This window comes from Amphibalanus amphitrite, unplaced genomic scaffold (assembly GCF_019059575.1).
Source record: "Amphibalanus amphitrite isolate SeventyFive unplaced genomic scaffold, NRLGWU_Aamphi_draft 000339F_arrow, whole genome shotgun sequence".
Classification (NCBI taxonomy): domain Eukaryota; kingdom Metazoa; phylum Arthropoda; class Thecostraca; order Balanomorpha; family Balanidae; genus Amphibalanus; species Amphibalanus amphitrite.
The window spans coordinates 297,737-323,758 of NW_024881834.1; the positions used below are offsets into that span (position 1 = coordinate 297,737).

Here is a 26,022-nt window from a genome sequence, read left to right on the forward strand (position 1 = left end):
GCCTACCCGCCGCTGACCTGTGACCGGTCAGCGCCCGGGGCGATGGGCGGGCCGACTGGAGCGCTGGCGTTTCACAGTGCCAGACCGACTGCCGAGCGGTCGGGTCGGCTCCACTGAGGTGAGGGACGGGCATTGGAGCCCTGGTCGAGACTTCAGAGTCTTTTCTAACGAAAAGGTAAGTACACGGCGCAGTTAAATGTCGTTTAACGTGAAAAACGATAGAGTGAAAAATGTTTTTTACCATACACCTCCCGTGCTTTAAATAATACGCAGTTCGGCTGGCCTTCATTGTGAATGTTATAGCGTTTTTTTTTTTTGTAGACAAAGAGATGCCACCGATTAGGGGCATTTAAATTTGTATACCTTTTGTTTGTATTTAAGCTTGCGGCCGACACAGATGTTAGATGTCGGCGAAAGGCATGTAATTAACTATCCCCGTTTATGTTTCGATATTGGCTGGCAATGTGTTTCAGGGACAGAGGAGGCGATCTGAGAGTTACACAAACTGCTGACAGGATCATAAGCAAAATGCCTTCCTGTCGGCTTCTGTGGATCATTGCCTCGTGTCTCCTTGCTGGTGCATCGGGATTTAATTTAGCTGAGACGAAATGGACTATGGAAGAACTGCCGCCGCTGGAAACCAAGTAAGCTACTTGTGAGGTCTAACTGAGCCCATGTCATAAACGTTTGTGGATTATGATTGTCGCCATCGATACGTCTGTCGCCATCAGATGTTCCAACAGTTTGTAACCCTTTAAGCTATTTTTTTAGCAAAGGAATAAAACAATTTACTATTTCGGTTACTCTCGCCTACTTCTTGGCTTGGCATCAATTCAGATATAGCATTGAGCTGAAGGTATGTCACTCCGTTCTCGTAAGAAGTACAAAGTGAAGAGCCCAGACATGTCTCTCATGCAGACCATGCCTATTTTCTCCGGTAATCGAAGTCATTCACTCGTAACTATAACCAACTAACTATTCACTCGTAACTGTATAACTATTATAAAATTGATGTGAATAGATTCCAGCAAACAGCTTTGGCGGAACGTTTAACGTTTTTTTTTTTTTCTCAGGCGTGATGTCGACAGTTACCTGAACTTCGTTGAGCAAAAGTTCCGAGTGGATATGAGCAAGTCGTTTATGAAGGAGTATACAAAAAGGAGCGCTGAAGCAGGTCAGAACAACTCAGCACACTGAATCGTAAATCCTACCTATTCGTAAATCGCATGTCGTCATCGCATCGTTCTGATCATGTCGTCATGCGCTCATGCGTCATTCGGGTCATGGTGCATGCCTCATTACACGATATTTGCGGCCGCACGTTATTCTTAAATGTGCAAACTACAATAGACAAACATTTGAGTGATAGTTAGTGCCCACTGCCCAAACTCCGCTTACTGAGCTATACGGACTCTCGGATGACTAGTCATTAGCCAATCCGAATGAAGCGGAATCGATCCACGTCTGGTGCCTCGACCAATCAGAATGCTAGCCGCTATTCCTTGCATCCGATACTGAGTGTCTCGACCAATCCGAGACGGACCCGCTGATCCTCCTCCGGTGTCAACTCCGCCCCTCCTCGTCGTTGGTCGCCCCATTCCGCTCCTCACCCCGCCCCATCCCCTCTTCTCCATCCGCCTATTCGGTTATCGCTCCGTGTCGAGTGTCCGGTATCGGGTCACCGGGTGTCTGTATCGGTTTCGCGAGACGGCGACTCGGAAGTCTGGTTCTGTTGACCGGCGTGCGAGTTATCGACTGGATGTCGTGATTTGTACCGTTTTCGTTTCTGACTGATGAGCAAATTAACCTGCTACTTTGCAGTTCACACCCATTCTTCACCATCGGTAAAGGTTGGCTGATTAATCTTTAATTTTGACGCATGATGCAATTAATTTCAGGCGTTTTACAGACCCAAATCGAGGGTCTGGGCAGCCCGCGTGTCCTCTCTGGTGTGAATGTAAGCGCCAGCGACTTCTTCACGCTGAATGGCAGGAACTATGCAGTCATTTCGGAACAAACGTAAGATATACAGGTCTGCCGAGATGTCAGAAGTTTATTTTGAATGTACTTAGTTGTATAGGTGCTTGCTTTGCCTTTAATTACTTTTTCCTGCAGTATTTTGCAAGTAATTGGCTAAATTGTTTGTCACCAGTTAAGTAATATTCTACAAAATTGCGAGGCGCCCTTATACGACTTTCAAGTTACAGTGAAATGAGTATTATTTTCCGAGAAAACTATGGAAATATTAGCGATAGGGTGTCAGTCGGTGATCTGAATCGAACACCTCGCTCCATCCAAACCCCATCTCCCGAAGGCTGAGCGGTTCGTACATCGCGCTGGTGAGCCGGTCTGAGGACGGCACCCTGCTGCTGCGGCGGCAGGCCAACTTCTCCGTCAGCAGCTTCGTCGACCACCAGTACAGCGCCGCCTTCCAGGCCAGCCTGCAGAGCACAGTCATCAGGCTCAAGGTTAGTCGTCGAGATGTATAGGTGCGGCATGCTGGTCGGTGTTAAAGGAAATGCGGTTGTTTAGAGTGAATCATGAATCGATTCGGAAAGTGACTATATAAATACGTTTCGGCAGTAAGCCGTTTACTGAGTAAAAATCTGATTGACGTCAGGAAGTGACGTAAAGAGCTATTAATTTCATTTGTGTTAACGTTCACTTGGTTATTTTAAGTTCAACGCTTACAAGTGTTTCCTATTCCCGTCGTTGGAACTGAATACCCTTTTGTCTTCTCCAGGCTCACGTTTACAACGGCACGGTATTTATCATGACGGAGCTGGCAGACGGGCGGACCCTGCTGTTTCTCGTCTCCGACCCGCGCCGCTCCTGGCTGCCCAAGTACCAGGACTCTGTGCTCAGCCCCAACGAGGTCGCCTCAGACTTTCTGTTCTTCGAGCAGACCAACAAACTGCATGTGATAGTGACAGTTAGTTATCAACGAATCAGCGGCGTCCTGGTGCCCGCGAGGAGGTCCTAGTAAGTTAAACCTTATCGCAACCCATTCCGCTGATCTCTCTTTTATGACTGAAAAAAGGTCTTGATGTGTTTCTTATATTTTAGGTGGCATGAGCATTTTGTGCCGCATATTTACTTTTGGGCTTTTTTGCAACATAGGATATTGTAAAATCGTTTCTTGATTTATCTCTTGGTGTCATAGCATGTCGCATTATTTTTTCCGACTTCGTCTTTTAACGATGCAGCAAATAAACGTCGCTGCTTTGTGAAAGTATCTCCATGTTCGTGATACACCCTCATCCTTTCTCAGCATCTACCAGCTGGCGCACGGCGTCAAGTGGCTACAGACGCACGCCGTGTCCACGCCCGGCGGAGCCTCGTCAGTCACCACGTACACGGTCAAACGCTGGACCTACATCGCCATCGGACAAACCGACGTGAGAATCGGAGACAAACGCAGTGGCCTTGTATAAGCTGGTCATGGCTGGTCCTTTCCGTCAATATAGTGAAAAATACTTCGAATATGTCGCTCGTTAATATATTCTAACGAAGGAATGAGCCATCTTCGCTGCTAAATCGAAAGTGTTTCTGAAGTAATAATTTTTGAATAAATCTGTATCTACAAATTATAAAAGCTCTCATTCCCTCGCCGTTTTAGGGTTAAATACGACATAATTGTTGCATTATAAAACGGCATTATTACGAGCCCGTGCTAGCCCTGACGCCCTTTTTTACGGCAGGCTCACAGTCTGCTGTACCGCCTCCACTGGGACTCGGGCTCCCTGGAGCTGTTCCAGTACTTCTCCACCCGTCACGCCATCGCTGTGGAGGCGTTCACCCATCATACGCAGACCTACGTGCTCGCCGTCAACCGACTGGGAAACGCCACGGTCTTCTGGTGGACATGTAAGCGGCGACTCTGCAGTCTGCAGTTTGCTCCCTCTTGTTCCATTACTTGGTTGGTGTTTGACAGTTGACACTGTTGGAAAGTTGAAGTATATCGCATAGGTGGTTGACTTTTTAGCGAGTACAACTTTCTAACGCTGTTTTATATTCGTCTAACTACCTTTTGATTTAATCTCGAGTATTGCGTGGCTATGATTTATTTTTAATGTGTTGTTCATTTTAACGTTATACACTTTCCGTTGAAAATGAAACCTGACATGATTCCTGATTTGTTTTACAGCGGACCAGCTGTTTGAGTGGCAGAGTATCGGCAGCGGCGGCGATAATGCCCAGGAACAGGTCCAGTTCGGTCACGTCGGCACGTTCTACAATGGAGAGAGCTACATCTACCTCGTCAGCGGGGTAAGAGACATTCGGAGGTGGCACCAGCACCCCTTTGCTAAAGCCTGATCCATATATATCATGAATCATGTTATCTTCATGATTCATGATTGATGTCATCTTTGGCGGATAAAATAACCAGCACAGCACTGCTCAGTGGGCACCCACAACACGTGATATTCGCTGGCATCGACCAACCCTGACCAAATCGCGAACTCCTATCTCCGTTCCGCAGAACCGAATCTTGTGCTTCACGACGTTCAGCTCCCAGACGGGTAACTTCGCGCTGGTGACGACGTACGCGCTGCCGGCTACGACCAGTGTGCGGCATGTTCAGACCACGCTGGTGGGCCGGGACGGCTACTACCTGCTGGTGTCGACCGGGACGGGCCAGTCGGCCGAATGGAGCCAGTTCCCGCTGATTGTCAGAGAGGCGGCAGGCGGTGAGTGTCGGGAGAGACTTAGGGTAAGGGTGGAATGGATGATAATGTGCAATTGCATGCGTGGTAGGTATAGTGACTGGGTAGGGGCGAGGGTAAAGAGGTTGATGAATTCAGCGTTATCGATATATTAGCCGTGGAATGAAAGCAATACTCCACTATTCAGGTAACGATTTTTAACTCCGTCGTCGTCTCTCTCTCTCTCTCTCCCTCTCTCCCTCTCTCTCTCTCCCTCTCTCTCCCCTCTCTCTCCCTCTCTATATCTCCCTCTCTCTCTCTCAGGTCGTCGTTCGGCTACATCGCAGTCTGCCAGCTCGGACGCGCTGCTCTACTGTCTGGAAGAGGCGGACAAGCAGCTGACCTCGCTGGACCACCAGCTGGACAAGCTGCTGCAGCTGGCTGAATCAGTGTTTGTCTGGGATGAGGACCGTAACATCACGGGGAACGTCACCGTCACACAGACTCTGACTGTCAGCGGGGCGGCTGATGTCGCGGAGGTGAGACGTGCTGAGATGGCGGGGCTGCTTCTGACTGAGGGCTGGTGGTAGCAGTTGCAAGCTGCATAATTCAATGTTTCTTATGTTTCACCTATGCTGTTGACACCTCTGCTTCCCCCTTCGCCTTCGGTAAAATGACATCAGAGATATTTTTTTGCTAAATGCATATCGGGAAACATAAAGTCATCGTTCCTATTAGACGTGATCGTTTTTCGTATTGCGTGCAAACCGCACAGCTATGAAAGTGAACTCAAACGACTCATTTTTTTCAGCTTCAAATCGTCTCTCACGACCCCAGTAGCAGCAGCGATGCCGGCCCAGTCGACATCAGTAACGTTCACAATCAGATCGAGCAGGGCGAAACTTCACTCAGGGAGCTGAACGCAAGTCTTCAGAACGCATTGACCGCCTCTGGAAAACAAATTATTACGGGTGAGTAAGCTTAAACCAAGTAACAACTGTTTTTGTCAACAGCATTGTTTGTTTCACGGATTAAATATTCACCCAATTTAAGGTTTGGGGGTTGTGGCTGCTTAATGTTCAATTGTTTGAGGACTGTTTTAAGACCGATTGACGTGCTCAAATGTCGCACGGAAAATGGTTTCAGGTCACTACTCCTTCTCGAATCTGGTGGTCCACGGCAGCCTTTTTGTCAACGAGGCGTCACACATCGAAACTTTGAACGGGGCATCGTTCCAGCGCCTAATGCGATCGACACTGACCTATACGGGTAAGGGGTGACCTTTTCGCCAAGCTAGTAGATATGGTAGACACAAATTTTCACACCAATAAACCAATGCAAGCCGTTGCACTGAATCTAAAGAGTAAAAAGATTGGATGAAGCGAGCAAGACGTAAACGAATTTTCTCTTCTGCAATTTTTGCTAAATTCGATAAGTTCCGGTTGAACTTACAAATACAACCATGACGATATTACGTTGCTGCATAGAATGTGTTTTACATCTAAGGAATCAATAAGATATATCTTAAGAGATATCTCATTGCATCCCCACGGGCCGCAAAATCCCAGTCCAGCCCAGCCCAGGCCCATGGGTTCACAGCCCGGCCCAGCCCGAACCCATTCATGGTAAAAGCGGCAAAGCCCAGCCCGGCCCAGCCCATCAAAAATGAATGGATTAAAAATCATTGACACCACACAGGTATCCAAAGATAGCAAAGAAACAAAATTTTGCGAGCAGCATGAACATTGCACATGGCATGCGTGCTTTATTAACTCGTTTTTGAGTCTTGCACGGTAATAAGCTATGTAGTTATAGTTTTTGTCTCCATCGCGAACTCCTGACTCCACTTTACAGTTCTTGGCCCAGCCCATCCACAGCCCATCGATCCTTCATATTTGAGGGCCCAGCCCAGCCCGTAGCCCAGCCCAGCCCATGGCCCATTGGGCTGGCCCGGCCCATGGCGAACACTGCTACGTAGACATCGTTTTCAGCCTAGCGGCGTCTCAATTGGTTGCGTCTTACTCGCCGTTTGTAATCGTACCTATTTGTTTTCTTTCCAGGCAACCAGACACTCCACCAGCCTATCACGATAGGGTCGGGCTCGGTCAACAGATTGACTTTGGATAACGGAGCGACGGTGAACGGCTTGGGGGTCTCAGGTAATCGAGCGGAACGGTAATATATAATACTGAACGAGGCCGGTGTAAATAAATTTTCAAGACCGAGGTCCTTACTGGATTTTTGAACGAGGCCGAAGGCCGAGTTCAAAAATCAGTAAGGACTGAGGTCTTGAAAATTTATCACCGGCCGAGTTTGGTATGTATTTTACTGTATGCCAACGATAAATTTATTTTCTGGACCGAAGCTCTTAGCCGACTTAGGAACGAGACCATCCCAAAATGTTCGCTTAAGTGCATTCTGGTAATGCATTTTTGACCGTGGTCAATTTGCTTACACCAGTTATTACCACACCCCTCTGGCTAATGTATTTGAATAGGCCAGGCATACAGTAATGCTGTCACATTGATACTGGTGTAAAAGAAGAAAATATGAGAGAAGTGTCAACTTTAAAAGGTTACTTTGCTGTGTGCTATTATTATTCGAGCCTAAGCATTTCATGTCCACTTGTGATTTTTGAGGAGGTCTTGATCTTCCAGCAGTCGTCCGCAAGTTTATTTATGAGTGTCGTCACTAGGTGGCACTAGTATCGAGCGCCTGATGTTATACTGTGCCGCAGGGCCCGGGTTGACATTCGAGCGACGAGGTCGTGCTCACTTGCCTGCAGGGCGGCAATCGTAAACCAGATGTGGTATCGAATGTATTTTTTTTTTTTAACTGCATGCGCTGATACACCTCCCCCCGTGACTTGCTACGTGACATGACTTTTCAGTAGGTAATCTTCAATCTTTCAATACGTTAACTGACGTCTGACCCGTCACTCGTCCCCTCCATCAGACCTGATGTACATCAGCGGACCGCAGACCGTCTCCGGACGCCACCAGTACCATCAGGTGGGCGTCAACGGCCACCTCTGGCTCACCGGCACACTGAACGGCCTGAACCTGACGTCGGTGGTGCTGCAGGGTCAGACCCTCACCGTGCCCGCCGCCCACATCACCCAGGCCAGCGTCGAGGAACTGACAGTGACCAAAGTCAATCAGGTGGGTGTACATAGAAGTGTTAACATCGACCATGTTATTCGGTCGCATTGGTGATATTGAGTGAACCGTGCAGCGTATAGGACGGCAAGGACCCCTGACACATTTAGGCTGTTTTCTTCATGGATAGGCTATATGCCGTTTTCGATAAGCTTGATAGTTTGATATTTTCCTTAGAACATGGTAGCAAACTTTGAGACGTCAAGGGAAATAATTCTGGTCTACGTGTGTCTGGTGCCAGCTTGGCAGTAATTTTATGAGCTTTTTTTTAAATTAGGCTCTCGGCTGACTTCTTCTACAGTTCCATATTTTTCACAACTGTATCGCGCACGGCAGAGGGAGCTGTCGGCGTGGCAGCGGGAGGCGATCGCCCTGGACCGCTCTCACACTCTGTCCGGTCACGTGATCGGTGGGTCGGTGGTCTTCTCTGACCTGCGAGTGACGCGGCTCAACGGCCGTCACCTGGACGCCTTCCTCCGAACTCTCTGGAGGTCGCCCAATGATGAAGTCGCCGGTACGTTACGAACTTTGGGTTCTTCTTAAAAAATGAAACGCCGTTATGTGACAGCATGAAATCTACTGATGTGTTGCTTTTCAATGGTATTTTTTCTTTGAACTTGAGTTATTACTGCCGGGTAGTCACATTATGGGAGATCACTTAGTCGGTATCTCTCCATAAACATTGAACGTTGCATTTAATGAACAGCTGATAAGCTTTATTTTCACACCGACTTCCCAGTCTGTTGCCCTGACCAGCCCTTTACCCCTGTCCTGTCCGCCAGGGACCACCACGCTGCTGAGCCCGGTGTTCGTCCGTGACCTGACCGCCGGCCGGGTGAACGGGGTGGCGCTGACCTCTGACCTGCTAACCACGGACATGGAGCAAACGGTGACCTCCCACCTGCGGGTGGACTCGCTACAGGTCACGCTGAACGTGCTGACCGACTGGGTGAACGGCCTGGACCTCAGCAGAGACGTGGTGCGCACCACGGGGTACCCCGGTCACGTCAACGGTCAGTGGCAGGCGGCGGAATGGTGGGTGGTGGGTCCGTGGTGTCATTTACAAGCATCGCTGAGCGTGGCAACCCGACCCGAAGCCACTCATCCATTCATTTATCCAGATAAACGCCTTTTAACTTGCTTTCTCAAGATTATTAAATACTGTTTCATGAGATTAACAAATTGTTCTGCGCTTCAGGTTCTGTGGTGATCGCCAGTGACCTGGCGGTGACCGGTGACGTCATAGTCGCCGATGACGTCACGGTGAACGACGTGGACATTTCGGTGGTGTCAGCGATCGCGACCGGCGCCCGGCGCACGCTGCACTTTACACACAGCGTGCTGCTGAGTGGCGACTGGACGGTGACGGGTGCGGTCACCCTGCTGTCAGTGAATGGATACCGACTGGACAGATTGGGCGAGGTGTTCTGGATCAGAGACGGGGACCAGGTGAGGGGGGGAGGGGGCTCCTCCTCGGATACCGACTGAATAGACTGGGGGAGGTGTTCTGGAGTTCTGGACCAGAGACGGGGACCAGGTGAGGGATCGGGACGGGAATCAACACTGGATAATGTTACGGGTGACTGTAGCCTTTTGTTTCGAAATTATCGTCACACTTGTATTTGCGAGATCTGAAAATAATTTGTCACAGCTGTCCGGATAAATAAACGTCTTGGTAATAATTTGTAATCCAGAACCACATCTACTCATTTACTACGCAGCTGGCCGCAAATAACATTAAGTTTACCTGAGATTCCGACTATTTGACTTTGATCCGCGAGCTTTGATCACAATCATACACACGCATGCTTAGTTCGATTGCCATCTATTAAACACCTGCTCTCCCGTTCCGTTGCCCACAGACCATCGAAGTGCCGGTCACCATCGCCAACAAGCTCTCCATCAAACACAACCTCACCGTCGCCACTATCAACGGCGCGTCCACGGACTCCTTCATCGACATCCAGCGCGGCGGCACGCTCTACAACGACGTCATCTTCCTGGGTAACATCACGGTCAGCGAGGTGACGCTGCCGGCGGGCGGCAGGCTGAACGGCCGGGACCTCTCCGAGTTCGCGGCCACAGTGGTGACCAGTGGCGGTGACCAGCTGATCAGCGGACAGAAGGTGTTCTCCGGAGCCGTGAGGACGGCCGCGCTGATGGTGAGGGAGCTGAACGGACTGCGGCTGCCCGATGATGTCATCATGGTCGACCGAGACGCCATACAGACCGGTGAGCAGCGATGGACTTTGGGAGCTTCGTGGCAGCTCTTTTAGGATTTGTCACATGGTATAATGCGTCTTTGCTCTTTGTTTGGTTTATAATGCAATATTTATTTTTGTATGGGCTGCACTTTATTTTAATCGAAAAGTATTTAACATTTCCATTATAACTGAAGATTGCCACGAGGAATTCGGCCATTATGGGCTCGCTGTCTTTTCTCTCAGGCTCTTTTCTCGCTACTAACTCTTAAGTCATTTTTCAGGCTCTCTGACGTTCCTCTCGGACCTGGAGGTGGTCAGCAACGTCTCCTCCTCCGGCGACGTGGACGTCCTGGAACTCGTCAATGGCTACCGCGTGTCTGACATCCTGGCCAACATCTCCAACGTCTGGGTGAACCGCACCACAAACCACGTGCTCATCATCGAGGGAAACGTACACTGTAAGTGTTCAGACTGAACGTATCTGCCTAGAATTCTTGAGAGAAATAATCTTACGCATGATGCGTATTTATCGTAGCGTGTGATAGCTTTTGCTTGGGTAGATCTAAGTACGCTCGAGCTGAAAAAAAACATTTTTTGCTTTTCGTCGATGTTTCTATTTACGGCTTACGCCTAACTACATGATTTCATTTTACTGACAAAGCATGACAGATAAATCAATCTACAAGCCGTCAGAGCTGTCTGTAAAACGCTTATTTGCCAATACAGACATTCGCTCTTTTTTCCCCGACCTGTATACTCATCACCACGTTCTGTATCACATAAATGCATCACTACGATGAAGCTGCTTTGACCCTTCTTTTTTTGGCAGTCTACGACGTCCACATTCTGGAGGAGCTGAATCAGGGCGGCGTACTGGAGCTGCTGGAGGGCCTGCTGTACACGGAGAGGGACACCCTGGTGCCCGGAGAGTTCACCGTTCAGGGCGACGTCAGCTTCAACTCCCAGCTGGACGTGCACATGGTCAATGAGCGACCCTGGACGGCGTACCTGTCGTCGGTACGTAATTGCCCATAGGCGGCATCTGTCATCGCTACATCGTCGGTGGCTTGATTGCTTACGGATTTATTTAATAACAGACATTCGTGTAGTTAAAATGCTGCATTAATTCGTGGCTTTTTACTGTTAGTGCTAGAAATAATTATCTCTGCCATCTGACCGCCGACCGCAGATACCTGACCACTGCAATCTGAGTACTGACCACTTCTCATCTCTGATCTCTTAACCTTAACATTTCTTCCCTCGGACAGCTGATTTTGTCTGACGTGGGGGGCACCGTCTCCGGCGTCACCCGCCTGACCTCACTGATGTCAGTGACCTCTCCCGGTGACATCCTGGTCACCACGCTGAACGGCTACACGGTGCAGCAGCTGTACAGCCGGTACCTGACGCTGCACACCCACCAGCTGATCAGACAGAAGGTCACCGTTCAGGGCACCGTCAACGCCGGTAAGGGGGAGGAGGGACGAGGGAAACGGCTTATTTATTTTGATCGGCGTATTACAGACGTATTTCGAAAGGAACGTCTTATTGGTGTCGTTTCAAATTTAGGCATTGTTTATTTTTGACTCAAGCTCCTATTTCAAATTGTCAAAACAAACGAGATGTTTACGATTATGCAACCGATGATCCTGAGTAGTTTTTTATGAATTAAATGGAAAGGTCTAGCCCAAAGTCACCACAAGTGTACTCCATTTCACGATGGGTTCACATATGTGCATCCAGTCACTCCATTTCACGATGGGTTCACATATGTGCATCCAGTCAGCTGCTGTTTTCATGCATTCACAGATGTCCTGAAGGTGAACCGAGTGAACGGTGTGCCGGTAAACCAGATCATGTTCACCGATCGCGACATTCACTTCTACCAGAGCGTCCACTTTTTCTCCGACGTGGCGGCCAACGAGCTGAGCGTGTACGGAGGCACCATCGGGGACTGCAACCTCACTAAGGTGTGTACTGTGTGTACTGTGTTCCGCCCGGGGATGCTGCAGTCTGCAACATGGACTGTGGTGTCTTGTCATGATACTCGGACTGCTTGTCCGTTTTTCATCTTTTTATGCAAACGGGGTGATGCCATGTATGAATGTAGAGTGGATTATAATGAAAGAACAACTTTTTGGTATTCCGAATAAGCTTATAAGTCTATCAGAGATGACACTTAATTACCGTTATCCGCTCCTTGCGTTATCCGTGTAGCTCGCTTCGCATTCAGTGAAATCGGTTCCATTTCTACTTTCACAGCTGTGGGAGGAAGGATTGAGGAAGACCAATGCATCTCAAGCAATGAATCTCTCTGCATCCATCGGCTCACTTATAGTGAAGGGTGACGTCACAATTAGCCAGGGTGACGTCATGGGACAGCTGGTGACGCTGCTCGATCGCATCGTGACAGAGAGGGGAAACCACACTATCACAGGTAAGATAAATATGGAGTGGTTTCTCTGGCCTTCATGGTGTTTCATAAGTGGAAATTAGACAGCGTTAGACAGACGTATTCTTTCGTTGTAGCTGTACTGTGCACTTTGTATTTTTAATGTTTCTAGGCCTTGAACTGAGAAAAATACGTTAAAGTTTTTGTTGAGCTGGGTTGATCCTATAACTATGATCTGAATAAATCGATAAAAACGAATACAATAATTTGAAAAGCATTCAGTAAATGCGCTCACCCACATACTGTCTCCATGCAGTCTGACCACCACTGGGTCACTATATGACCCCCCTCCCTCCGCTTCCTAGGCGAGGTGACGTTCCAGCAACCGCTGGCGCTCACTGAAGCAGAGGTGGTCAGCTACAACGGTAACAACCTGGTGGAGCTGTGTGAAGACGCCCTCACCACCGACGTCAAGGCGGTGGGTTCACTGTCCGTTTATTGGCACTAAAACATTTTTATTCATTCATTCATTCATTCATTCATTCATTCATTCATTCATTCATTCATTCATTCATTCATTCATTCATTCATCCATTCATTCATTTATTCATTCATGCATGTATGAGCTGATTGCTATTGAGTGCAGATGATTGCTAGCTGAGTGCAGATGTCCGTCGGCTCTCGGTGCACCTCTCGACCGCTCCCCAATGCCATCGGTACCTACCAGGGGTCAGCGCTTGGGCCACTGTTGTACTCCGTGTATGCAAATGACTTGCCTCTTTACGCTGACAACGACGCGGATATTGTGCAATACGCCGATGACACTCAGGTTCTGGTCACTGGGGGGCCCGGCGACATTGGCTCCTTAGTAGTCACTATGGAGAACGTTCTTGTTAAACTAGGTCATTGGTTCAGCAAAAATGGTTTGAAAGTTAACGCAGAAAAAACTCAGCTCATCTTAACCGGATCCAGGCAAAACATTAAGCGGCTTCCACCTGTCAACATCAGTTTCATGGGCGCCACTGTCGCCGGCTCCCCCACTGTGCGGAACCTGGGTGTCGTGTTTGATCAGAGCCTGACGTTCTCGGCCCACATTGATGACGTTGTACGCCGCTGCACCGGTACACTGTGTGGCCTCGCTCACAGCCGGCACTGCCTGCCACAGTCCTGCATGGTCCGACTGGTCGAGGGACTCGTTGTCTCGCTGATACGCTACTGTATTACCGTGTATGGGTCTGCGAACAAGACTCAGCTTGGCCGCCTTCAGCGAGTCCTCAACTTCTGTGCGCGTGTTATCTCCGGCCGGAGGAAATTCGACCACATTAGCGACGTGTTGCGACAGCTGGAATGGTTTACCGCTGATAACTTGTATCTGTACCATGGCTTGACGCTGCTAAACAAGATCCTGCGCACATCCGAGCCAGAGGCACTCTCGAGTGGTCTCATCACTCGACAGGATGTCACCCGCCGATCCACGCGACAGTCAGACCATCTCGTGACGCCCCAGATTTTATCAGAGTCTGGGAGGCGGAGGTTTTTATACTCTCACGTGACAGCGTTCAATAGACTCCCACCAGCGATGCGTGATATGCAGCACTCTCTTTTTAAGAAAGAGCTGCGTGAGTGGCTTCTGAGGAGTCAGAATGACGGCTGATCAGACTCGCTGACGTTATTTTATATTATATCTGACGCCGTTCACTCACTCGTATGCATGCATGTGTGTTTTTATGTACCCACCTATTGCACCTGCACCGACTGTACCTTCTTGACTCGAGGCTATGAATAGCCATTGTATGATGGAATGCCTCACGACGTGAAATAAATATTGCAGTGTTGTGCCAAAAAACTCGCAACAAGGTGCCTCCTAGGCCCTAGCCCGCCAATTTCACTTCTCGCAAGATAATTTTGATAGTTTATTTAAAATGCCGAGTACGATGTACGATCGACAAATCCCGACCCTATTCTCAGGTGAACCTGAGCCACCCTCTGCGGCTGCTCGGACCGGTGACGTTCCGCGATGACGTCACTGTCACCGGTGACGTCACTGTTACGTCGCTGAACGAGGAGAGCGTGGACCAGTGGCTGGCCTCTCTGGTACTGAGGGATAGCCAGGAGGTCACTCTGAGCGGGCCGCTGAGAATCCAGCAGGCGGCTGTGGCCGGGCATGTTTTAGCGACAGGTTAGTGGAAGGGGCTGAGGCCTGAGGTAGGGAGGGGAAGGGACGGCTAGGTCAGGATAGGCTAAGTTTTGGGAAGGGTCGGGTAAGTTTGGTAATTGCTAGTAACGTCCATGCAGATTCATTTTCGGAACAATGAGTGTCGATCGTCTGCAGGTGGATGCCGAACCATAGGAAGAGAGATTACGCTTGACGTTCGAGTAATTCAATGTAGCGACATGTGACCTATATCCTATGAACTGTGACCCAAAGTAACCTATTCACAGGCCCCATCAACGGCCAGCCCCAGTCTGCCTGGGTGGAGCGGGGTGACGACATTACCGCCAGCAGGCTGTACTTCGACCAGGGACTCCTCATCATCGTACGTCTTTGGTTCATGAATTTGCCGAAGCTTACGAAAAAAAAACGCCATATAAGTACTTGACCTGTGGTTCATTAGTACGAACCGAAATCCGGGTAAAGCAAATATTCGTAATCAAGATTACTTTACTAATAATGCGTAATATTTTTAAACCCTTGTACCGTTCTGGTCCGCATTCTTACAATTCTCGCGTTCCGTGCGTTCTCCATGCAGGACGAGCTAGATGTTGCCGGCCTGGTGGACGGCGTGAACGTCACTGACGTGCTGGAGACGGCCGTGGACCTGACGTCCAACGTCACCATCACGGCCGACGTCACCTTCGCCGGCGATGTCACCGTTTGGAGTGAGCGAGCTGATAGATGGGCCAGTGGTTTGGTGCAGTATGTAGCTGCTGAACAGATGAGGCGACTTTATCGTTTATATTATGAAGTTCATGGCATCCTTATTGTAAACTGATTGGTCCTTTTGTGACATTCCCGATCATGCAATAATTGCTTACTAAATGCAACATAACTATCGAATAAATTTATCACCTTTCATAATAAAGGCTCTACAAACCATTTACTAACCTGTTAGCATTTGCTTACAGCAAATAATCAAGTTTTAGCACACGAATATTGTTCGAGCATCTAGTGAAATCGCAAAAGTTTAAAAATAACGCAATCTATCGAACCAATAACTACGCCTGTGTCCGTCAGTGCACCTGAACACGCCCGCCATCAACGACCTCCGGGTACCCGAGGACGTCCTGGTCAGCTACTGGCTGGACGGCATGCAGACCATATCCGGCGCCAAACACTTTGACACGCTGGTCGTCGAGGGTAACCTGTGCGGCCCAGTGAACGGGGTGGAGCTGCCCGAGCTCTGCCGACAGCTGCTCAGCTCTGATCCCACCGCCGTGCAGGTGGTGACGCAGAAACTGGTAAGCTGAGGCGGTATCAGGGGAGTGTAGGCTGGATAAAGCTGGAGGCTGCTTGCATAGTTTCCGGTTTGATGTCGCTCACATAGCTGGAGTCGTAATAAGTGGCAAGATGATTTGAGTTGGCTGAAGTTGACGCTACGTTGAAGCATTATTTTGTATTTCGATATTTTCCCGTTAAGTAATGCTAGTAGGCATTCGCTGGAAAGTTTGTTTTGTTCATGAACATTTGGCACTTCGGGATTCACCGATTTTGGTAACTTGAGTAGCCCTGACCCTTTTGCTGTCACTATTTTCCAGGCGTTCCAATTCCCTCCGGCCAACATCGAGGAGCCGGTCAGTGGTCTGGCCGACAATCTGACGGCCGTCACCGCCCTGCTGAGGGAGAGGAAGGGAGAGGTGGCGATATGGACAGAGCGGCTGAGGGAGGAGGCCGTGAGGATCAGAAACAGCGCCGCCGCCCTGCTTCAGACGCCAGGTTTGTTGTTAGATCACCCAGGTGCGATAAACTACGTACATTTTTTTTCGACAAGTAGACGTGATATTCATTTTACAGTAATGCAGCCATGGTCTTTATTAATTCCGTATTATTTACCGCGTTTGTGGGTTTGCATAAAATCATCTGCAAACCCTAGCTCAGCGTTTCAAGACATGAACCCTGACACCACTGTTCCCTGCAGACTACAGTGTCGACCTCGCCTACCTGCTGGAGGTGCAGCGGCTGCCGATGCCGCACGCCGTCTCTGTCAGCTCGTCGGGCCGTGACCTGAGGTCGCTGGACGTCCTGCTCCGCTCTAGGGAGCGGTGCGACCTGCCGACCGGCTGTCTGTGCCGCTCCACCCGCACACTGCAGGTGGGAGGCCGCTCCGGGAACAGGGGGCTAGGACGGGGCTGCCGGAGGGGGTGACGAATCAGGAAACCGAGCCAAAATTATTGTTGGTGTAATCAATAATCATGTTTCTAGTGTGGTAACATCATTTCTGTCCTTCACTATTGCATAAGCCATCACTGGTCAGTAAACTAGCATCCCAACAAGAATACCTTTCGCTCTCTCGCTATCTTTATTGTGGGTGTTAATTACGAGCTAAAATTGCAGCGTGAGCTTCATCTCATGAATGAGGGGCTGTAAACTCTTAGCACACTTATGCGAAGAATCCCGTCACAGGCTCAGCCTGTTAAACTGAATGTCGTCTGTCGTCCCCATCAGGTTCAGAGTGACGGCCTGCTGAGTTTCCCGGGCTCGGTCCTCCCTGTTCAGTCGTGGACATTCCACGTCCGGGAGCTGGATGAAGTGGTCACTGTGATCGCTCACACAGAGGGCGACAATCCGCAGTGAGTGGGGTTCTGCTGCCCGATGTGCTGGAATATACTGGCCTTGGAGATGATAAACTGTGATTAGATCGTTGTTTGCTGTGCGCGAAATGATGTTAGATCATTCGAGTGAAGTTTTGTGCAAACGAACTGAGTTTTAATATCTCAGAATGAATGACCTTTTCCTCGATTATAGAAAAGTTTAAATGTAGGAAATGATGTATTTAAGTCGAAAATGATGTATTTACTTAAATACATCATTTTCGACATTTAAACCTTTCTATATTCGAGGAAAAGGTCATTCATTCTGAGATATTATAACAATATGTTCCTCGCGAGAGCACTCAACACCATATCTTCGAACTGAGTTTTAATCTGTTAAAATATTGCAAATGAGCACATGTTATTCGGATCTAAATCGTAATATTTTTTACGCAAAAAAATGAGCCCACTACTCAATTCCTGCCCAACCCAATACTGACCAGGCTGACTCTCCCCTCCCTCCTCCAGGTGCCGCTCTCCTGGCCCATCCCGTGTCTCGGTGACCAGCCGCCCGGCCGGTGACCCCTCTGCCCCTCCCCGTGACCTACCACTGGCCACCGCGCCTCCCGGCCACCTCAGTGACGTTCAGCTGTTCAGCTTCGACGGGAAACTCTACATGGTGCTGGCGTACGGATTCGCCGCCGAGGGTGAGTCGAGCAGGGTTGATCAGCAAAACAAGTCTGTCTGGGTAGAGGGTTAAGCATGCGACCTGCAGAGGAGCAGAACTCGCACCAATCTATGAAAATTTTAGTGATCTTTCTGGTTTGCAGTGTTCTGGGTTTGTAAGAAGTGAGACTCTTACTGCCAATTTCACTTCACATCGTCTGACTGTGTTGACGTAGGAACATCGCTTTCAGGTTGAACTGAATAATATGCGACGCTCTGAGTTTATGTGAGGCCCGACCCACACTGTTTCACCCCGCTCCCTCTTTCTTTACTCTGCCGCCAGGTGTCACCCTCAGCCACCCGGACACGGAGCTGCTGGTACTGGAGGGATACCACTGGCGGACTGTGCAGAGGCTACCGGCCTTCGGGGCGTACCGCCTCGACCTGACGCTGGCCGGAGGAGTGCCCCACCTGCTGGTCGTCAACAGGTTAGGAGGTTATACGTTATTCGGAGAGTCACGTAAAGCTGTCACGTTGGAGGGAAACTACAGCCGTGGCACAACTTGACTAGTGTAGGCCTGTCAACGACATTTATCCGTTTCAGACACAGTCGTGAGCCGCTGTCCCTCCAGGGAGAAGTCCAGCTCTGGGTCTGGAACAAAGAACTGTATCAGGTAAGCTAGAAAAGTATCCCAACCAGTCCTGATTAGATATGTAATTACATACAAACTGAACCACTAACATGCACCTGGCATTAAAGCGCGCACTAAAAAGAACTTACGACATCGATGTCCAATGTTCCAACGTACCCAAGCATGGGTACGTTGGAAATCTCAGCGCAACTTTGTAACCAATTTGAACAGGCAGCTTTACGACGAACACATAAAAAATAGCATATCACGTATTATTCAACACAAGCACGACCCATACAAATACCATCAAATACTAAAAAATATAACCGGACACAAACGACACACCACCATACCACCTTTAGTACAATCTGACGGAGACACGGTGACTGACGAAACGGAAAAAGCTATGATGTTCAACAGCCACTTTGTCGCACAAACACAGCTCAACATAAACAATCTACAAAACACACAGCTCCAAGAATACATAGCCACAAACGCTGAGCCGGTACCCACTCTGCATAACATAGTTATCAGGCCAGGTGAGGTTCTTAAAATTATAAATAACATGGATGCCAACAAGTCGTGTGGATCAGACCAACTTCCCACAAAAATTATAAAACTAACAGCTTTACTTATTTACGAACCTCTGACTCAGCTTTTCAATAAATCTCTCGCAGCCGGAAAATACCCATCATCCTGGAAACATGCAAAAGTACAACCAATATTTAAGCGGAAAGGAACACCATCAGACGTCAATAACTATAGACCAATAAGCCTCTTGCCTTGTCTTTCAAAAATATTTGGTAAAATTGTTTTCTCTCGAATCTATCAGCACATCACCGAATCTTCGCTTCTATCTGACAGACAGAGTGGGTACCGGCCAGGACACAACACTCAGTTACAACTTATGTACTTAACAAACAGACTGTATCATTCTCTCGACAAAGGACAAGACTTAACGACAATTTACTTAGACATAAGCAGATATTTTGAAAAAATATGGCATGCAGGACTTTTAGCAAAATGCGAGAGAGAGTTTGGACTAACAGGGAACTTACTGACGTGGCTGACATCATATCTATCAGACAGAAGACAGACTGTGACTATAAACAATTCGACTTCTTCAACGCTGACACTTGATGCCGGAGTCCCTCAGGGTTCCGTACTAGGACCTCTTCTTGCGATAATCTACTTAAACGGACTTTGCGACAAGACAAAAAACGAAATGCTTTTTTATGCAGATGACTGTTCCTTACTCTCCACTTACTCACAAAGACACAATTTAAGCGACGTACAGACAACACTGCAGCACGACCTTGACGCCATTCACGATTACGGACAAAAATGGGCGATTTCATTCAATGCGACAAAAACCAAACAACAAACTTTTTCTCACCTAAAACAGACAAATGCTCCAGCTCTAACGTTTGGACCACAACCCATTCCTATCGTAAAAGACCATAAACATCTCGGCCTCACCCTATCTACAGACTTACGCTTTCATGTTCATATCAACGAAACTATCCTGAAATTTAATCGTTCTTTAGGCCCATTATATTCGATTGCTAGACACGTTCCCAAAGCCATGCTTGTTTCTATCTACACAACTTATATACGACCTTTGTTTGACTACTGTGACATAATATACGACGAACATATCACTGCTTCTGACTGCATACGACTGGAACGAACACAAAACAGAGCTGCACGACTCATAACCGGGACAACATTACGGACTTCGACTGACGGACTGCGACGGGAGTTAGGCTGGACTTCACTGACCGACAGAAGAAAGATGCACAAAATTCAGTTTTATCACAAGCTTGTGTTTGATTCTACAATACCACCATTCATCAAATCCACCATTCCCACTGCAAGACAGCACAACACACAAAGAACGCTACGCAATGCATTTACACAAACACTTCCCAAGGTACGTACTTCGGCCTACTACAGATCCTTTATTCCTTGCACCACACGAATTTGGAACACATTACCCGATCAAATGCGCACAGATCGCAGACACACATCCTTTAACAAACATTTAAAAGCGCTTCTAGAACCACCCCGCCCGCCTCTGTATTTTTTTCTGGGATCACCAACCGGTAACCTTCTCCACACAAAACTACGGCTGAACGTCTCAAAACTTAACGCCCATCTATTTTCCTTGCAAAAAAGTGATTCCCCTTCCTGCCCATGCGGACACCCCCTAGAAGACACAAGACATTTCCTGCTAATCTGTCCACTCTATAACACCCAACGAGAGAACCTATTCCAATCCTTATCCCTAATCCTCGATACCGACTTTTCTAATATCCCTCCTTCTCAGCAACTCGACACACTCATTTATGGTACTGGGCTGCGTCGGGGCATCGACAGCGAGGCCGCCACCGCACTACAGCGCTTCCTCATCCAAACTCATCGCCTCTAACCTAATACATCCAAAGTCCAATCCGTACCTAGTCCAGTCATGACGGCGTGTTTGACGCGCAATATAACGCACGTACTGCCGGGGTTGCGGGGTTGCGGCTCGGCATAGGGCGGTAGGAGTCTTATTTAGTTTCATTCATTGTGTTACCATTCTTTGCAAGCGGCGCCAAAGAGTTAAGTGCGTAGCACTTTTGCGCCAATTGCTTATGTAATTTATGAATTTTATGTTGTTGCAGTGTGAATAAATGCTCTCTCTCTCTCTCTCTCTCATGTCTGGTCAAAAACGTTTTTTTATAAGAACGGATCAACTGGCACGCTAGGCTTCCATCAATACGTCTAGTGATTCCTTACTGCTGCGTATACATATGTATTTTTTATTTTTGTGCGGAACTGTGTTGACGACTGACCAATACGACGAGCCATCTCCGTCTCCGCAGTTCTCGGAGCTGCGCGCGCTCTTCCACGCCGACATCCAGGCGGTGGCCTTCTTGCACGCCCATGAGAAGGTGTTTGTGGTCATCGCCGACCTGGACGGCCTCACGGTGAGTTTGGGCGCCAGACCCTACGACATATGAAACGTTGATGGAAGTGTTTTGCTTCTTAGCTACTGAGTAGTAGCCTCTGTTTGCTAGCGTGGACCAATTTATAGTGCCAACGTACTGTTTGCTGGCATGTGCCATAGTGCCAAAAAAGTCACTGCCCTACAATACTCGATATTTATTCTCATGAACGGTCTTGTTAGGTAACCCCTGTATCTTTTTACGAGTGCTATTTTCAACTAATAAGGTTAGCTTTTGCGTGTTAAGTTTGTGTCCAATGACGTCATCTTTCTACAACCCCGCCTCTCGTCCAGGTGCTGGAGTACTCTGCCGAGGACAATCAGTACGTCGTGTGTCAGTACCTGGCCGAGCCGGGCATCTCAGCCGTGACGTCATTCATAGTCGGCGCCGAGAGCTACCTGACGGTGTTCTCCACGAAGCTGAACGAGCTGGTCGTCTATCTGGTCACTCATCAGGTGAGAGAGGACAGAAAACAAGCTCTGAAGGGTGAGTATTAGGTTTGAGGATCGGCCCACTGATGAATCTTAGTCTTTCAGCATGGGCATCGTTTTGTTTTATGACACTTCCTTGTAGCTTGTCGACTCTGAGGAGAATATATCCAGTAAATGAAATAAAACGTCTACAGCTGTGTGCTTGCTAACTGAGTGAACCTGTGCCAGTCTAGTGGTTATCACCTCCCCCTCCCCACCGTTTCCAGGAGGGTCTGCGGCGGCACTGCTGGTACCCGGCCGCCGCGGTGCGCAGTCTGGCCATGTACAGCAGCGGACAGCACCTACTGCTGGCTGCCGTCCACCGACAGGGTCTGGTGGTGTACCGAGTGGTGGTGAGGGGTCGTCTGAGTCTGGTTACTACCTCAGCCGCCCGACTGCCGCCGCCCACTAGTTGAAGAGCCGTCAGTTGAAGAGTGCCGTTGCCCGCTGACACGGTTGGAGCACAGGAATCGCTAGCTATTCCCGCCCCACTCGGCTGACTCGTCTCTACCCAACTCGGCTGAGCTGACCTCAACCGTACCGAATTCGGCCAGCGTTTGAGCCGCTACTCTCGTTGCCCCCAATCAGTTATTATATGACCGATGTGCTTCCAAAGTTCCTTGTTGATCTCATTTAGAGTGCATGGCCTCCATATCATATTTTGTGGAACCGTAATATGCTGCTGTTGGGTGCCATTAGGCTCATATTGGTGCAGTTCGTATTTGGACCTCATATTGCTATATCGGGATTTCGCAGTATATCGTATCAGTGACTCAAGGAAAGTTGCGTGACCAATTTTGTTGTTATCAATTTGCCACTGACGTGAAGGAAAAAACTGCTGTTTGTGTCTCCCGACACGTCAATACCGTTAGACTAAACATATCAGACAAGTTTCTTTGTTATTGTTAATGTATTATGGCTTGAATATATGCGCAATTTTCCTCTCCTGCATTTTGCTTTACTTGATAGCTGGATGATTGTGCTTAACTAGTCCAGAACAACAACGTGGATGACGTGGTGTCATTTTGCCTTGGGTCTGAATATGTACAGGTGTCTGTCAATGACTGTAACAGTTATGATATGCATATTCAACCCGTCAGCAATTACTCCCGTGTTTTGTTTTCTGGTGAGAATGGCTCATATATAACTTATTTCGCGCTGGCAGCTTAAACGACGTGACCACGAAAAAAACGTCCTTGCTGCCATTATGAAACGACAGCCGAAAAGCGGTAAAAACAAGATGCTCCGATATATGTATTGGACAGCCCTAACGCCTAAAGGCCTGGCTACACTATGCGTTTTCTTCGTGCGTTTTTGCGTGTTTGCGTGTTTTGCGTGATATCGTTCTAGAAAAAAGAACGATATTACGTTTTTGTGATGTTTTTCACCTTAAATTTTAGTTACATAAGAGTTATATTAGCTTTTGTATATAACCAAAGTAAAAATTATATTGTTTATAACTTTTTTCCTAGAACGATATTACGCAAAACACGCAAACTTGCAAAAACGCACGCAGAAAACGCATAGTGTAGCCAGGCCTTAAGAGGATGTCCTTTATTCAAAATGAAATCCTGCAGCAACGAGACAAGTGGCTTCAGCGGTAGTTCCGAAAATTAGCCTGCCCATTTCCGCAAGAACGTCGCACGCATTCCTCAGTTATTAAAGTGTTCCCATAAAATGCGGCGTACGTAACGTCGAGACTGGGGTCGTCACGGCCAGCCCTAACATCTCCATTATTTCAACACGGCAATGCTGTACGGCCCCGAAGGACTGTGTGGTGTAACTAAAGGACCCATTACTGGCGGTCATTCACCAAGTGTTGTGAAAGAGGCTCGCGCGCCCATGAAGCAAAGCGCTCGGCGTGTAGCCATTGTGGTTTGATGTACCCACTGCCCAGCCAATTCATCACAAGGGCTGTTCTGTAGACAGCAGACTTAGAAAAAAAAACTGGGAAGGGACAACCGAAGAAAGTAATTTGCATCCTAGACTCACGCGTATGGCGAACCATCCATCTAGGAAGTATCGTTGATTTTACCCTAACATGACACAGCGAGCTCCAGAGCGGCATCTTGCCTCACCGAAGCATGACTGAGCGGGTTGGATAGGGCGTCTACGGGTTCATAGGAGCTCCAGCGCACCTGTGCTGCACCACGGGCAGGCAGTGCCCATCGGTCACGTAACACTGACACCGCCGCCTCAGCTTTGGTCCAGGACCATGGCTGTGACGCGGGATGAGCAGCGACAACCACCTCGTGATGACAGGTAGCTCTTTTCGTTTCATAAAAATAGGCATGAAAACGTAAGAAGCTTTGGCAAAGCAGCTCTTGGTTGGAGCTGATAAAAACCTGGTAAACCTATGGAGGGTTTGATATAGCGGGGTTCTCTTTAGTCAACGCACGCCACAAATCCTATTAACTGCTCATCCTTCCCGTTCCACCAGAAGACTCTTCAGTGGTCGTCACGGGCCGTCTGCTACTGTTAAGGTTACGCCTCGGTTCCGAAGGCGAGTGGACGGCCATTCACTTCCCTTCGTCACAGTGGAGTGAGTCAGACGGCATGGAGCCGTCACAGTGGAGTGAGTAAAACGTCAATGCTGTCATTGCTATTACAGTGGAGTGAGTGAGACGGCATAGTCGTTACGGAACAGTAAACGAGACTTGCAATGGAGGAGACGAGGGACATGCATGTAGTACCGGTGAATGAAAGGCAGAAGGGAATGAATGGGATGACGGAAAGGTCATTAAAAGTTTGAGTGAGATAGAAGTGATTTGATTAATTATCTTACTTCATGTTTAAGAGTTGTCTGAAGTATAACTGGAAGTCTGGAACCTAGCACCAGGGGTCGAGATCCCAAAGCTTACAGGTCCCAAAGCTATGCAACCATTGATGTTGCATAGCTTTGGCTCCCTAGATCCCGGCACGTTCGTTTTACAAGGACTCCTGCAGTTTTTCTGAACCCAGTCACTCATCATCCATACTTGCCTCACGCTGTCTAGGTTCCGTCGCTGTCATTTCTTCCACACTACCTGGTGAGCGGATCTCCCATCTCATGCACCCGGGATGACTCGGCAGATCTCCGGCCATCACTGAGCCATGCCCGCTCACTCGCCGCTCCCTGACCCTCCTATAGAGAAGGGTCGCCCCTGCGGTGCCGTCACCCGCGGGTGCCTGCTGACCCCATCAGAGGCTAATGACATCCTTCGTAAGGCCATTGATCTCAGTGACGCGGTAAATGTGTCACGTAGGACCGATAATGACCCATTGTCTCGCCAGTTGATCATCTAAGATGTTTACCAATCGGGTTCGATTAGTCATGTTCGTGTATGTACACACACTGCAAATACCACGTGGGGGCGATGGCTGTTAGCTTGTCCTCAGTTACTGAAACTACAACGCTTGGAAGATGTCCAAATTAGAACCGTGCTTCTGTTTTTGCCCTCGCCCGACGAATTCAAGCCGTGAGAAAGAATATGTGAACATCAAGTCAATGGAGACTACAATGCGCTATATAACAATAGCACCAGGCAACGGAGACTGCAATATGCTGCGTGGCCAGAACACCGGGCATTAGACTGCAACACACTGTATGGAGCTAACGCCACACACTGGAGACTGCAATCGGTGCGTCTCTAACGCCAGATATTGGAGACTGCAATACACTATGCGACTATAACATCAGACACTGGTGATTGCAATACGGTGTGTCATGGCTATAATACCAGACATTGGAGACTGCAATACAATGTGTGGGTATAACACCAGACATTGGAGACTGCAATACAGTGGTTGGCTATAACAACAGACAACGGAGACTGCAATATGCTGTGTGGCTTTAGCACCACTCAACGGAAACTGCAATACGGTGTGTGACTCTAACACCAGAGACTGCCTTACGGTGTGTATTTCTAACACCAGACATTGGAGACTGCAATACGGTATGTGACTATAGCACCAGAGACTGCAAAACGGTGTATGATTCTAACACCAAAGACTGCAATACGATGTGTGACTCTAACCCGGGCATTGGAGACTGCAGTACGACGCATGGATATAACACCAGAGACTGCAATACGGTGTGTTTCTATAACACCAGACACTAGAGACTGCAATACAGT

General features: G+C 48.5%; 1 protein-coding gene across 2 annotated transcripts; it reads left to right on the plus strand.

The window, feature by feature from the left end:
- Window positions 1-25: 25 nt before the first annotated feature.
- Window positions 26-22,851, plus strand: LOC122388928. 2 transcript variants are annotated; one of them, XM_043380440.1, is made up of 38 exons: window positions 26-118; window positions 474-644; window positions 1,074-1,174; window positions 1,899-2,019; window positions 2,315-2,468; window positions 2,744-2,982; window positions 3,272-3,398; window positions 3,702-3,867; window positions 4,148-4,269; window positions 4,484-4,691; window positions 4,971-5,185; window positions 5,458-5,617; window positions 5,793-5,915; window positions 6,707-6,805; window positions 7,602-7,807; window positions 8,141-8,318; window positions 8,587-8,817; window positions 9,003-9,253; window positions 9,667-10,036; window positions 10,290-10,466; window positions 10,838-11,025; window positions 11,277-11,475; window positions 11,818-11,978; window positions 12,271-12,445; window positions 12,766-12,878; window positions 14,369-14,579; window positions 14,843-14,937; window positions 15,151-15,280; window positions 15,636-15,859; window positions 16,157-16,334; window positions 16,537-16,709; window positions 17,064-17,188; window positions 17,678-17,856; window positions 18,159-18,303; window positions 18,420-18,489; window positions 21,315-21,419; window positions 21,731-21,892; window positions 22,135-22,851. In XM_043380440.1, exons 2-38 carry the CDS (start codon window positions 529-531, stop codon window positions 22,321-22,323), a joined length of 6,186 nt encoding a protein of 2,061 aa, XP_043236375.1. In that variant the 5' UTR covers window positions 26-118; window positions 474-528; the 3' UTR covers window positions 22,324-22,851. The 2 variants fall into 2 exon arrangements, with proteins under 2 accessions (XP_043236375.1, XP_043236373.1); XM_043380438.1 differs by having other exon boundaries at window positions 54-175.
- The last annotated feature ends 3,171 nt before the right edge of the window (window positions 22,852-26,022 follow it).

What these genes read in the sequence shown, in the direction of transcription:
- LOC122388928 (XM_043380440.1), top strand. Translation starts at nt 529, where the DNA reads ATGCCTTCCTGTCGGCTTCTGTGGATCATTGCCTCGTGTCTCCTTGCT. An exon ending in CTGCCGCCGCTGGAAACCAA is followed by an intron (nt 645 to 1,073) that starts GTAAGCTACTTG and finishes TTTTTTTCTCAG; the next exon opens with GCGTGATGTCGACAGTTACC. An exon ending in CCGAGACGCCATACAGACCG is followed by an intron (nt 10,037 to 10,289) that starts GTGAGCAGCGAT and finishes GTCATTTTTCAG; the next exon opens with GCTCTCTGACGTTCCTCTCG.